The sequence below is a fragment of the Papilio xuthus genome, unplaced genomic scaffold (genome assembly GCF_000836235.2).
Source record: "Papilio xuthus unplaced genomic scaffold, Pxut_1.1 DF828780.1, whole genome shotgun sequence".
NCBI lineage: Eukaryota > Metazoa > Arthropoda > Insecta > Lepidoptera > Papilionidae > Papilio > Papilio xuthus.
Window position 1 is genome coordinate 1,239,207 of NW_013529869.1, and position 12,675 is coordinate 1,251,881.

The window sequence follows — 12,675 nt, forward strand, 5'->3', positions numbered from 1 at the left end:
ATAGCTCGGAATTATTTTTTTCTTCAATGCCTCACGTTGGGATATGCAGTATTAGAGAAAAAATGCATCGTCACTATAACAGCTGATTTTCTACGTCACATTTTCAGGACAGCTCTATTATTCATCACTAATAAATATTTTACTATCGTCCAAACTGCACCGCTTGCTCTTCATAGTTGTATTTACGAGGAGGGAACGTTATTTTATACGTGTCTATGGCTTTTTGTTTATGATTAGATTGAACTTTCCTATGTGTGTAGTTTGGGTGATGCGTCATTCTGAAATATACTTTAATCTGATTCTATTAGATTGAAAATGTTATTTTGTTGTAATCCTAGATTTCTCAGTCATGCGCTTCCTAACAAGGGGACACAATGTTTCATTAGTATTTGGGCATGTATACTTCGCTGACCCTAATTACTTTTCTGTGTTATAAAATGATAACGTATCTTAAATATTCTATAGAAGTAATTTTGGTGCATCACTTAGTTTGGCTTATTCTGGAGAATGGCATTAGTGTCTTCCCCGTCCGCTAGAGCGATGTTTCCAATACGAGTAGTTGATAACAGTCGCGATCGGGCAACTTTACTTCGACGACGTCGCCTTTACACATGAAGCTTACATTTTGATTACGATCGTCACACGGTCTCCTCTCTCTTTCTCTCTGCCCAATTTATTGTTATTTTTACATTTTATTGATAAAATATGTGCACCCAGAATGGTAATTGTGATAATAGAGCTGTCATGCTTTAAATAAATGTAAGCGTTTCGTACAATCAGCAACTCGTTTGCCACTTTCACGACTCGTCTCTTCCACTGTATTGTGTGCTGTGCTAGCTGCTTTTTGTATCTATGGGTTATCACCATGTTATAACAGTAGTTTATTTTACCTTATGCACGATAAGAAACAAACTTGATAATTTTGGGAAAATTATATTCAATGCATAAGAAAATAATATTTACAACCTCAATACGAGATGCTAAAGAGTTAATGAATACATTGACTATAGAATGGCATATATTGCTTTGAATCAAATTTATTTTTTGTGTTTTGGCACTGTACAGTTTTTGCACAATATTTTTTTCAAAACCTCTAGGTTGATGGTAGCTATCGAAATCAGACGCTATGATGACAGTTCATTATCGACATAAACATACGATCCATCAATACATATCCACAGTATTTTGTACATGCTGTATCTTATGAAGATTTTTTGTTGGTGAACCATTCTCTTAGTTGAAAACTGTTTATTTGAGTTAACTGCATGTCCGATGACTTTTAGAGAACAAATTGCAGCTAACATCCCATACAGAAACAGATAGATATTTTGATTGATTGAAGTAGTGTCCATCGAATTAGTTTCAAAAGAATTCCTTCACATAGGTTTTTGTCGTAATGAAATTTCCGATAGTACCGAGCGCTAGATCCAATAAGAGATATTAAATGACATTAGCTGACCGCTGGCCGATGTGGCGCCGCTTCTGTGTCCCCCGTCATTCAGCTAGAGTACGCTCAAACCGGCAACGTAACCGAAACGAAAATCCTGTCGATATCTCACAACCATGTTTATTAAATAAAGAATATGCAATGCATAAATGTTAATTTTTGTTGCACGTTGTTTTTTGAGCGACGCTGTTTTTAATGCATGTTTTGTCTGTCTTGCATGCAGGGATTCGGTTTTGTAACATTCGCAAATAGTGGTGATGCGGAGCGAGCACGAGAGCGTCTTCACGGCACCGTGGTTGAGGGCAGAAAGATAGAGGTCTGCATGATTCAATGATACCATCCGTAGCACTATGTAACTTTAACATCCCGCCCACGCCCACGCCCACGCCCACCGCAACCCTCCGCGCCCTCTGCTCAGTAGTTACTGCTAGTCAACATGCTAGTGCGCGCGCCCGCCGCCCAGGCCGCGCCGGCCGCATTTAGCACTATAAGTATGCCGCCCCGCCCCTCATCTAATCCACAAACAAACCTTATTTATTTTATTATCCCTTTACTCTCTAGACGGTCATTTAAAATGCCGATTGATTGAGAGACTGTCTCACAGAACAATGTAGAACGAACCGTACCGTCTCATACCGACGAGGTAAGACAGCCAATGCACTTTTAAGTTTATTATTTGTTTAACGTTTTGATGTCTGTCAATTTTTACATATGAAGCTAAGAAATTATTCATTATTGTTTGAATGTTAATTCGTAATTACTGAAAATTATACGAGAAAAAATGACTGCAATTTAAATCAAAGTGAAAAATTTGCATAGAGACAACGAAGTAGTCTTGAGTTATTTAATATACACCATTTGATATAGATTGATAAATTCTCTATAAAATATAATACTCCTCATATCTATTCAAACACATTCAAACTTTCTGTAGTGTTCAAACATGGTACACATCCACTTCTAAATCTATTACATAATTATGTATAAGTTTTCGACCCAGGACCAGTCCGGCATCATAGCAGTACCTTTCTTATTGAGCAAATAAATTTAATTGCTAGAATCATTCTTTTTCATTTAAATTATCTTTTTTTTTTCAATTATAAAATCAAATTTAACATTTCTAACAGCTTTGTTAGCATTGATATTATCTGACATATTGCTTAATTCCTAATCAGGTTAATAATGCAACTGCGAGGGTACAAACTAAGAAACCACCGGCGGTCCCTAACGGTAAGTCCCTGCTAAAAATCCTAATAATAATGTATTGATTCAATCGAACTTTAAATATCACGTATACATTTAAATTAAAATGATGAAATGTTTTAACATGTTTAATAATCTGTTTTATGTAATATAATGCATCATGCGATTTTTCTCTTTTAATCCATCCAGTTATACTGGCTAGAAATGGATCAGTTCCCACTTTGGGTGAGAGAGCTGCCATACTAAAACTCGGTGTTGTCCATGTTAATGTTTTCACTTGTTACATGTTGGCTAGATACTTTGTCGGAATGCAAGTAGGTGAATGCTATTTAGAGAACGAGTCCACTGTCATCGCCGGAGACAGTCTAAGTCTGAGCCGAGCGTTGCCGCCGCCATCTTGAACATTTTAAATGATTGGCAAATCATTTTGATTTCCATTGATGAATTAAACGACCAGACGAATGCGTTCTTTATTTTTTCGGCCAGTTTATTTGCTGAGTCTGTTTCATTTATAAAAAAATACGTATTATTATATTTATATTAGTTTATAAATGTTGTAATGAATTCTGTCGCCGGCATGCCTAATGCATGTTACGCTGTTTTTGCTACATACATAGATAATCCCAAGAAATGTTTCTTTTATATCAAAATATTTGTTTAATATGCTCATTAAATGTGATTTGTGATGGCTGTCTCCGGCATCTCTTGCCTGATTATAACACTTTCGGATAACACCAAATTTAGACAGCTTGCTACGTTATCATACCACTTTGTCTACAAAAGAATTCTATCTTGACGTTCGCTAGAAGGAATGCAACTTCTACCTTGCACTGTCAATATTTCAATTCCGTAGCGGAGAATGACTTCTAGGCCTGTCTTCTTTGTGCTAGTCTAGTTATATGTAATGAATACTTGTCCCCCATTCTAATATATTAATTTGATTTTGTTTCAGTGTGCGTGCAATGGCCGGAAGGTGAGGAACATTATTTCAATTCCTTGTAACTCCAAATACTATTGAAAGCTTATGCGTTTACATTAATTACATAACATTCATTCGAGCATGGAACTTTCCTTAATAATGTGGTGGGACTTTACACTATGTATATGGTTTATTAGTTTCTTTTGCTCGATGAGAAGTTGATGTGTCACGGATTGATCGTAAGGCATTGTAAATTACCCTAACGGCCATGCTTCTTTAGAGCAGAAAGTAGGAATGTATTTAATCGTCCGCACGGTGGTGAGCATCCGACTATTTAATATTTGTGATTTCCATTCGTGCTGTAATGTGGCATGGCCTTGTTATACTGGACACTCGTTGTGAATAATATTATGTACTATTCTAGTCACGTAAATTGATATGCATTTTAGCTAATAGTACTTATAGTAACATAGATTGATGTCAGTGTTATTTCTTTGGAAGTTGTTGTCATACGATTCACGTTACACCAGGGAAGTAGGAGTAATGTTACATCTCGCAGGCATATTTCAGATTAGTAGATCCCCGTAAATTAAGCAAACTTCAACAAATAAAATACTGTTGCTTGGAATTTTTAAAATTTTCTATGGTTATTGAAATGAATGAAAAAATACCTAAACATTTTATGATTAATGTTGTCCATGAAAAGTACCTAAAGTAAGTTTGCAATTGCGTGTAAAAAATTGTATTTTAACTTCACGTCTCTTGCAACAAACAAAATGGGGATGTTTAGAGTAGTGAAGGATGAGAAGATACGAAGCATGTCGATAGTTAGATTGTCGATAGCGTGTGTCGTTGTGTGGTACTCGTATCGTGGTGGTGCGCGAGGTACTCGAGCGCGGCGACGTGTCCGCGTGCGTGTGTCTGAGGGCGCGCTGTGTGCGCAGGGCTGCGGGTGTCCGGCGTGACGTGGCCGTGGCTGGGCGCGGCGCCGGCCGCCACGCCCGCGCCGCCGCTCGTGCTGGCCCCGCGTGCCGCGCAGCGACGCAGGTAATGTGCCCCACCCCCGTCCCAAACGCATGCTCCGTGTGTTGCATGTAGCCGCGCCGCGCGCCGTGCACGCCCTCGCGCACATGCTGCCGCGCGCCTACGCCTCGCCCCCCGCGCCCGCCGCGCACCCCTCGTCCGCCGCCGCCGCCGCGCACGCCCAGCTGCACGCGTACGCGCCGTGAGTACGCGCCCGCTGCGAGCGCACACCGCACCCCACGCTCCACGCCCCATCACCTCACACCCCCACATCCCAGTCCCTACACCTACACCTGTCCTTCCTGTCGCAATTATACATTCGATTTACAGTTTTCAGATGATACATTAATTGACTAAAGGTTCTTCCCTCGTTTTAAACTTGGAGTTTGTGTTACACCCAGATTACTTTTATTATTTCTCAATATCTATGGTCAAATGGATGATTTATAGTCATTAACAACATTTTATACATTTTTAGATTTTACTCTTTCATACTTTTCTTGAACTACAAAATGGGTTCTACCAGATAACTGTAGTTAGACCGAAACAATTTGAGTTTTGGTTAAAAGAGTATGAGTTTCAATTACCATATAGTTTGTTATGTTTACTAATTGTACCAACAAGAAAATAGCGAATAGATTAATGGAAAAATTTGAACCTATAAGTTTTTTTAATGTGATAGAGATTCACGACAGTGGAACAATCAGTCTAACGCAATTTCAACAGGAGACGCCGTGCACCTTTTTCCTACCACTCTCTGTACTCCACCCTGTAATTCTACCATCCCGCTATCCTGCTATCCCGCCATCCCTCGAGCCCGCTGGTATGGAGTTAACATTTTTTACTCTCTAATTAGATTAACTTATATGCACATTATAATGAATTTAGCAGAAATAAATGTGCTGTACCACTAATATATGTCTGTGAAATAACTTAGTATCCGTAGGTATTTGTACTAATTATGCACCAAGCACCGCATGTATTACGATCGTGGGCCTACGCTCGCTACCAAATAATTATAAGCATCATAGTATTTTATAGTTGTATATAATTAAATATATTTGTAGACTCTGGCTGTAGATACTCTGTAACGCTTGTCACTAGGACATATTCATTTCATATGAAACAATATTTAACGTACAATTCCATTGACTATATAAAGAAATCAAGAAGCATTACCGACATAAATTTAATGTTTTTTGATAACTTAATATCTTTAGCGTTGATAATAATAGACACAAATTTTATAATGAATTCGTAAATACTTTTTATAGTTAAAACAAAAAATGCGAATAGTCGTGGAGTTAGGAAACTTTGGCCTCTCTCAACTAATAATTATTGCTCCTAGTCACCCAATTGTAAACCGATTTAAAAATGTAAATATCAAAAACATAAAATCAAAGAAATTAGAGAAAAAAAGACGTTATTTTTTTTTGTGTACACTATTAACAAATTATTTGGTTTTACAGCGTATATTACGACCCCTTCTTAGCAGCGGCAGCGACGGCCGACTCTAATTACAGACTACAGGTAAATACATAGATATCTCAGTTCGCTTCTCTAACACCGCGTATCTCATTATAATGTTACCATATTGACTGTGAGTAAGTGTAGGTGACCGTGTGTGTTGTTGCAGGCCGCGAAGCCCGCAGTCGAGGTAATCCGTCCATTTAGCCCTCACTCTCGATATGTGACTATTATCTGTTTACTATCGCTTACTAAAATCATGTCCACCAAGCTAGTCCTCAGTTTGACAAAGTCGTGCAGTGTGTGCTGGGAATCGGTAGCTCTTGGTCTATACGTCTGGCTCCGGTAAGACACCGCCTCATAAGGTGCACAGTTTGTGACAGGTGGCAGTCGCCGGCAAACTATCCGCTTTGTATTCATGCAGATTTAGCTATGTGGTGAACGGATCTTACGTCATCACGCTCTGAACAGAACTTTTAGCTCGAAACACCTACTCATCATTTTCTTTGTATACTAACTTTGTCGTAGATCTTGTGAAGGAGTCATCCCAGTAGTTTGTGCCATCTCCATATTTAGTGTATATTGCATGACTGTCGAGAATTTCACCATGTTAAGTTAACTTGCGGCAGGAAATCATTAACGGGTAAACAGGAGCCGTGAGAAGAACGCTGCATGATTTTTTATTAATTACACGCAATGCAGAATTTTTATTTTGTATATTAGTTTACGTTTGTGTGTACAATCGCTTTGTATTTCGACTAAAGAAATTTCTATAGAATACGTAAAATGTGAAGTTATGTAAACATAATCTTGCTATGGTATGCATTGATTCATCGTAACTACATGAAACCAGCCGATCCCAATAGCACTGCTCGGTAAGAAAATGCAACTTCAACGTTTTGGTTTTGTTTGTTGGTAGAGTTCTTAGGTATATGTATCGGTGTGGTAAACCAGCTCAATTCACTTATTTTATTGACCTACAATCTACGACATACAGTCTAGAAAATAGTTCCAAGTTTACTTATTGTTGTTCTCATATTGTGAATCTTGAGTGTGTAAAATAATTTCAAGAATTAAACAATATTTCAATGGTTACTTCATAATTTCGTTTAATTTTCACATTATAAGTTATATATTAGTAAGTATGTTCGCCTCAATACACTTTGATAGAGAGAATATACAAAAAAGTATATTTCCCTTTCCTATTCTCTTCTCTTCTCTATTCTTCGCCTCCCCATTCTTTCCTCATTTAAATGAGACGAGAATTGGAAGAGGCCTCCGTCACCACGTTGTCTGTGATCGTAGTAGTACCGGTCGAGCCTGCCAGTCGTTAGTCACTGTAACACTGATGTTTGTGCGCAGGCAGCGGCAGCGGCGGCGGCGGCGGCAGCGCCTCTGCTGAAGTCCCCGCTGACGACAGCGCAGCACGCGGCGGCGGCAGCGGCAGCGGCCAACTACGGCGCCGCTGCCCGCGCAGCAGCAGCAGCCAGCGCCGCGCCCGCACCCGCACTCACGCCCCTCGCCGCCACGTACGTCATGTAACTACTAAACTTCATTATCACATTACACCCCCATATTATAACATGAGTTTGTTAACACCATCTTACATTGTTTAAAACCTGTAATCCTGTAGTCCTGTAATCTTAGTTTCTTAAATTTTTGTTTTACTTTCATTTGCAGGTACGGCAGAGAATACGGTGACCCATATTTAGGGCATAGCATCGGGCCGGTCACTGGATACGGGGTAAGGGAATGCGTTAACATTTCATTATTAATATGAAATCGATGAACAATTTGTAAGCATTACGTTTGTTCTGTTTTCAGACGGCGATGTACAGAAGCGGCTACAACAGGTTTGCGCCGTACTAAGTGGGAGGAGATACAATCTACAACTCGAATAAGGAACCTCGGTCATCTTTACGTAACATGACAATGAACTCTCTTTGTAAACGTACAAACATAATTTTAGGTGTCAGTTAGTGTTAGCCGGCTGGTGTTAAGCTTGGATAACATAGTGTAGCGTTCGCCGCGTCCTCTATCGGCGGCTTCACCGACTCAACAATACCAAAGTCATTAAAATTCTAACCGTAATAGTTCACTAAGTTATATACTCTATTGTAAAATTGTTAAATGCATATACAAGTGCGAGCAGCTAAACTGAAACGCATTCATTTAGATGTTTATAAGAATAACTATTTTACTACTAACATAACATAACGTAAGGGCGACCTCACGCCCATGACAATAGAACATGTTACAAGTAACGTATATTTAGTGAGCTTTGCACTTGCATATCATGTAGAAGTTGTACATATTGGAAGTGAATCACATTTTATCTTATAAATACCCTCCGATTCGGATATGTTATTGTTGTGCTTCTACAATACGCGGGAAACGATCGTCGGGAAACTTTTTTAGTGGAATCAATTTTTAATATTGTAAATGCGGTAAGTTTTATCAATTTTCATACGATTTATATATTTCTTGCCGATCCGGCATTAGGATGTTTATCGTTGAAACATGATGTTTCATTTATTTTTTACACAATCATTTTCTATGAATAGGAATGAAATGCAATTTTAACCATAACCGAATGATTGGAATATGTGTTGTTCGTTTGTTAGTAACAGGTCGCGTGGTGCGAATGTAATGCGGTGCCATTTGTTCAGTTGTTACTGAATGACGCTCTCGTCTAGAAGTTACCTCGGAACTGTACTTGTGACTTCCGCGTGCTATAAATAGCTATATATTTGTGGTGCCGGTCCGAGCCGTGTACCGCCAGCTGCCCGTACATCAAAGGGTTTATTGCGCTTTCCATTTATTCAGAGTCTCGATCGCTAGGATAAAATTTTACTGACACGTAGTCGTAATGCTTTAGATGTAGTATATAAGAGTGTTCTTACATATCATTGAGATTTCTCCTCGTATTAGAGTTGGCACACACGGTGGTGTCCGATGTAACAGTTTTATGTGACACTCTTTATCGAACAATATTTGCGTACGGGTCCAACCCTTTAGGCGTGGTAAAGTTAGATCTAACATTTGCATTAGAGTTGTAAAGTATTGTGATGTGGATGAATTCGCTCAACGTTTATACCAAAGCACAAAGTCCCCATCGATTGATGAGCATCATTATCTGAGCATTAGCACGTCGTTTCGTTTCCTCCCGGTAGATTTAATAGTCTTTCACTTGGAAAAACTTAAAAAGTCTATGAGTCGTACATAGATCGTTTAAGGAATACAAGTTTTTATTCTCAATATTAATTTAATCCATTTAGATTTTAAACTTTTTCTATATAATTTGTTTGCCATAATCGTTTCGTGACGATGTTTTAACTAAAAGATCTGAAAGATTCACACGTAGCCGCCGTTTTTTTTGGCATAAACGTTATCAGTTTAGGTACATGATTTTAAACATTGCCTTGTTTCGTTTATTCAAGGTATGTTTATATTTGTCGTCTGCTATATATTAGACCTTTACGTAGGAGCTACAATACGGTGTTTGAAGCAATGCACGTGTTTGTGTTTTGATGACATATCAAGGGAAGTGTTGGGGCGCGAGGTTCGCCGGCCGTTGCCTGTAGCCATAGCTTTAATAATTACGAGAGAAAGGCTCGGCGGCCGGCGCCTTGCTCCACACGCTCTACACTCAAATACAGATCAACAAATCCATGACAATTCTCGTCTTGTAGATATTTCTAGTCTCTTTCGCACAAGTATATTTTTTAATGAAGGGTGCTTTCCTCGTAAAGGTTCCATGTGATAGTGGCGGAACGCGGAGCTCGTGTATTTGTTGTAAGTCGTACCGTACGGTCTATGTTTAAGCTTTCTTGTGTCATATATCTGATTTTTATGATTTACGAATTATTCAAGTAACGTTTAGTGTAGCTGACGCTGGCGGGTCTAAGTTACAAATAGTATACACGTAACAGTAGTCATGTTGCAGCTTCTTCGAACAATGTTTTTTATGCTTTATCGCTAAATACTCATGTGTGAATGTATAATTTTAGTAATTTCTAGTTTATTAAGTTTTTTTTTGTAATGCAAATTTTTCTACCTAAGTACATAAAGTAAAGTACATGTGATTGATGATTCGTCTTTTAGTTTTAACATGTATTGTAATGTAATGGAACTCGAGTCACAAATGCATATATTTCTTGCAAACTTTAAACATCTATTTTACGACAGGGGTAAACGAGACGCGTTTTGAAGGCGGTTTGTGCTGTGCTTTTTGTTTTGGTGCGAGGTGCGATACGAGGGCGTATAGTTTTATAATGTTTTAGCCTAATAACAAACGTCGTATCAAAAAACGTCTCGATTACTCATCTTGAATCGATATGCGATTATTTTTTATGTTATTTAAAAAGTTTTTATAGGTGATTTTAATAAAAATGTAAAAAAAATAATGAAATAAAGTGAAATGCATTACTTAAGTTTTTATAGAAATTTCATAAATTAAGCCAAACTGTTGTTACTTGGAGAAAATCTGAATTTAAATGACATATCTGACAAAATGGTTAGTGTGCTACAATAAGATTTTGAAAAAAAAATCATCAAGATCGATGTATTATAAATATATAATAATCATTAAAGTTAAGGATGATATGTATTTTGTAACACGATTTGTTTCTCGGTTTTTATGAGATGTTAAATTAAATTTTCATACTATTCTTGTTTCTTTACGCTGTGCACAAATTATACGATCCAAGGCTTTATAAAAGAATTTTGCTAATCGGGTTATAGACCAATTGTTATAGTTAATGCGCATAATAGTTAAGATTTCTCAAGCAGCCGTCGCAGCTGGGGACACCTCTCCCAACATATCTCTCGTCCCGCACATTCTTATTGAATAAATAGAGACAGTAATATGTTTCAATATAAATGTCACGTCAATCGAAACTCATAGTAAAGTTAACTCTAAAATTGTACAATGAAATCAAATACTCGTATATAACCGTTATTTTTATAACTAATCAGCACGTTACTTAGAAATTGTAGGTATGTTATTATATAAACTATATTATTTATTTTTTATTTTTAAAAACATTTATTTTCAATTTTTATTATATAGTACGTAATCATAATATCAATGAAATCATAAATGTGAATAATCTGTGAAATAGTAAATTATTTCGAATGTAATCACAACTTTCAGTTTTTACTGTAGTGACATTTTTATTGACACATATTGTCATCCCGCACATTATCTTTGAAAAAATAGAGACGACAATATGTATAATTGCATTAGAAAGTGACAGTAATACGAGGTGCATCCCTAGCCGCGCTGGCAACATCGAGGCTGCCAGTACGTTGTGTCACAAGCCACTGTATATAATATAAAGGCGGTGTCGCCTGTCTTGTACTCATCTGACGAAAAAAGTTACATCTATTAATATCACATAGATGTAACTCTCTTCATCGGATGGGCCATTTTTTACCCACGGGTCTGTATTGTTAACGTAGCGTGAGTTAAGTATCACTTGTTCGTCAATTGCACACGTCGACGCTGTTGAGTTAGTTTAAACAAATACTCGATATGTTAATTAGCAGGGTCGTTGTTAATGCCTGTGTCCCACACTGTAGTGGTTACCCTCCGTGTATTGCACGACTCCCTACGGCATGTCTGAAACTAATCGTAAATGGATGTACACAGCGCATACCTGATGACACATTTTTAACATCACCTGTATGTCTGCAAATGTAATCACACGTATTTATGGGCACTTTGACCTTATACTTCCGTAGTACCTCCTCCAAACTGCTTCCATTTGTTAGAGCAATTTCTTTGTTGTTTAGCAATGTCAAAATTGTGTGCTCATTTTTAAAGCTTTCATTGTAAAGAATAATCAATATACAATTGAAGTCTTTTGTTACAAATATATATATATATATATATATATATATTGCGTGGATGAGGAAGTAGGATTGCGTGCCGATAGCCATTCCGGTCAACCGGACTCTTTCAGGACCAGTAAATATATATATCTCATAATGGCCGGTTGATCGACTTGCTATCAGGCGGCCTGCTGCCTCCTGCCGACAGAGACAGAGAGGAGTCCGGTATGCGCTGCGGGCAGAGGGCACAGGACAGAGTGCAGAGGGCGCGCCTGTCGCCGCCGCGGCGCTAGTGTAGTGCCACCAGTATTTATAATACACCATGCTCAATTTCCGTATTTGTATGTTGTACTTTTAATGTTAAAAAAATTAAATGTTTTTAAAATTGAAGATCGATTTTGTCTACATAGCCACGTTTGTTACATGATGAATGTCTTCCGTTGAGCACAGTTTGAGGTCCATTGCACGTTTTGTTGTTAGTTGTGCCGCCGCAGTGTAGCCTAGTGTCGTGTCGTGTCGTGCCGGCGCAGTGACCAGCGCGGAGCCGAGTGCACAGCGAACTCCTCCATGCGATTTGTGATAAACTCTATGACAAATACGAACATCCTCTATTTTATATCGTGTGGCGGTTTTCATATTAGATTGCAGAGCTGATTTCCTCAATTGAATGTAAATATATTTTTTATTCGAACAAAAATGTTGAACGAAGTAAATCATTTTAAGCCTTCGGCATTGTGTACTCATTTACGTTATTAATAAATTATAGTATGGATTGATTTGC

At 38.1% G+C, this 12,675-nt stretch overlaps 1 protein-coding gene across 1 annotated transcript in view; it reads left to right on the plus strand.

The window, feature by feature from the left end:
- Positions 1 to 12,670, plus strand: part of Rbfox1 (RNA-binding Fox protein 1) — a 50,045-nt gene extending 37,375 nt beyond the window's left edge. Inside the window, exons 6-13 of the mRNA XM_013326643.1 lie at positions 1,671 to 1,763; positions 2,623 to 2,677; positions 3,603 to 3,623; positions 4,668 to 4,794; positions 6,062 to 6,122; positions 7,422 to 7,588; positions 7,740 to 7,803; positions 7,884 to 12,670. Of these exons, the coding sequence (XP_013182097.1) occupies positions 1,671 to 1,763; positions 2,623 to 2,677; positions 3,603 to 3,623; positions 4,668 to 4,794; positions 6,062 to 6,122; positions 7,422 to 7,588; positions 7,740 to 7,803; positions 7,884 to 7,928 (633 nt within the window). The 3' untranslated portion in view covers positions 7,929 to 12,670. The remainder of the gene's footprint in view (positions 1 to 1,670; positions 1,764 to 2,622; positions 2,678 to 3,602; positions 3,624 to 4,667; positions 4,795 to 6,061; positions 6,123 to 7,421; positions 7,589 to 7,739; positions 7,804 to 7,883) is intronic.
- Positions 12,671 to 12,675: the final 5 nt, after the last annotated feature.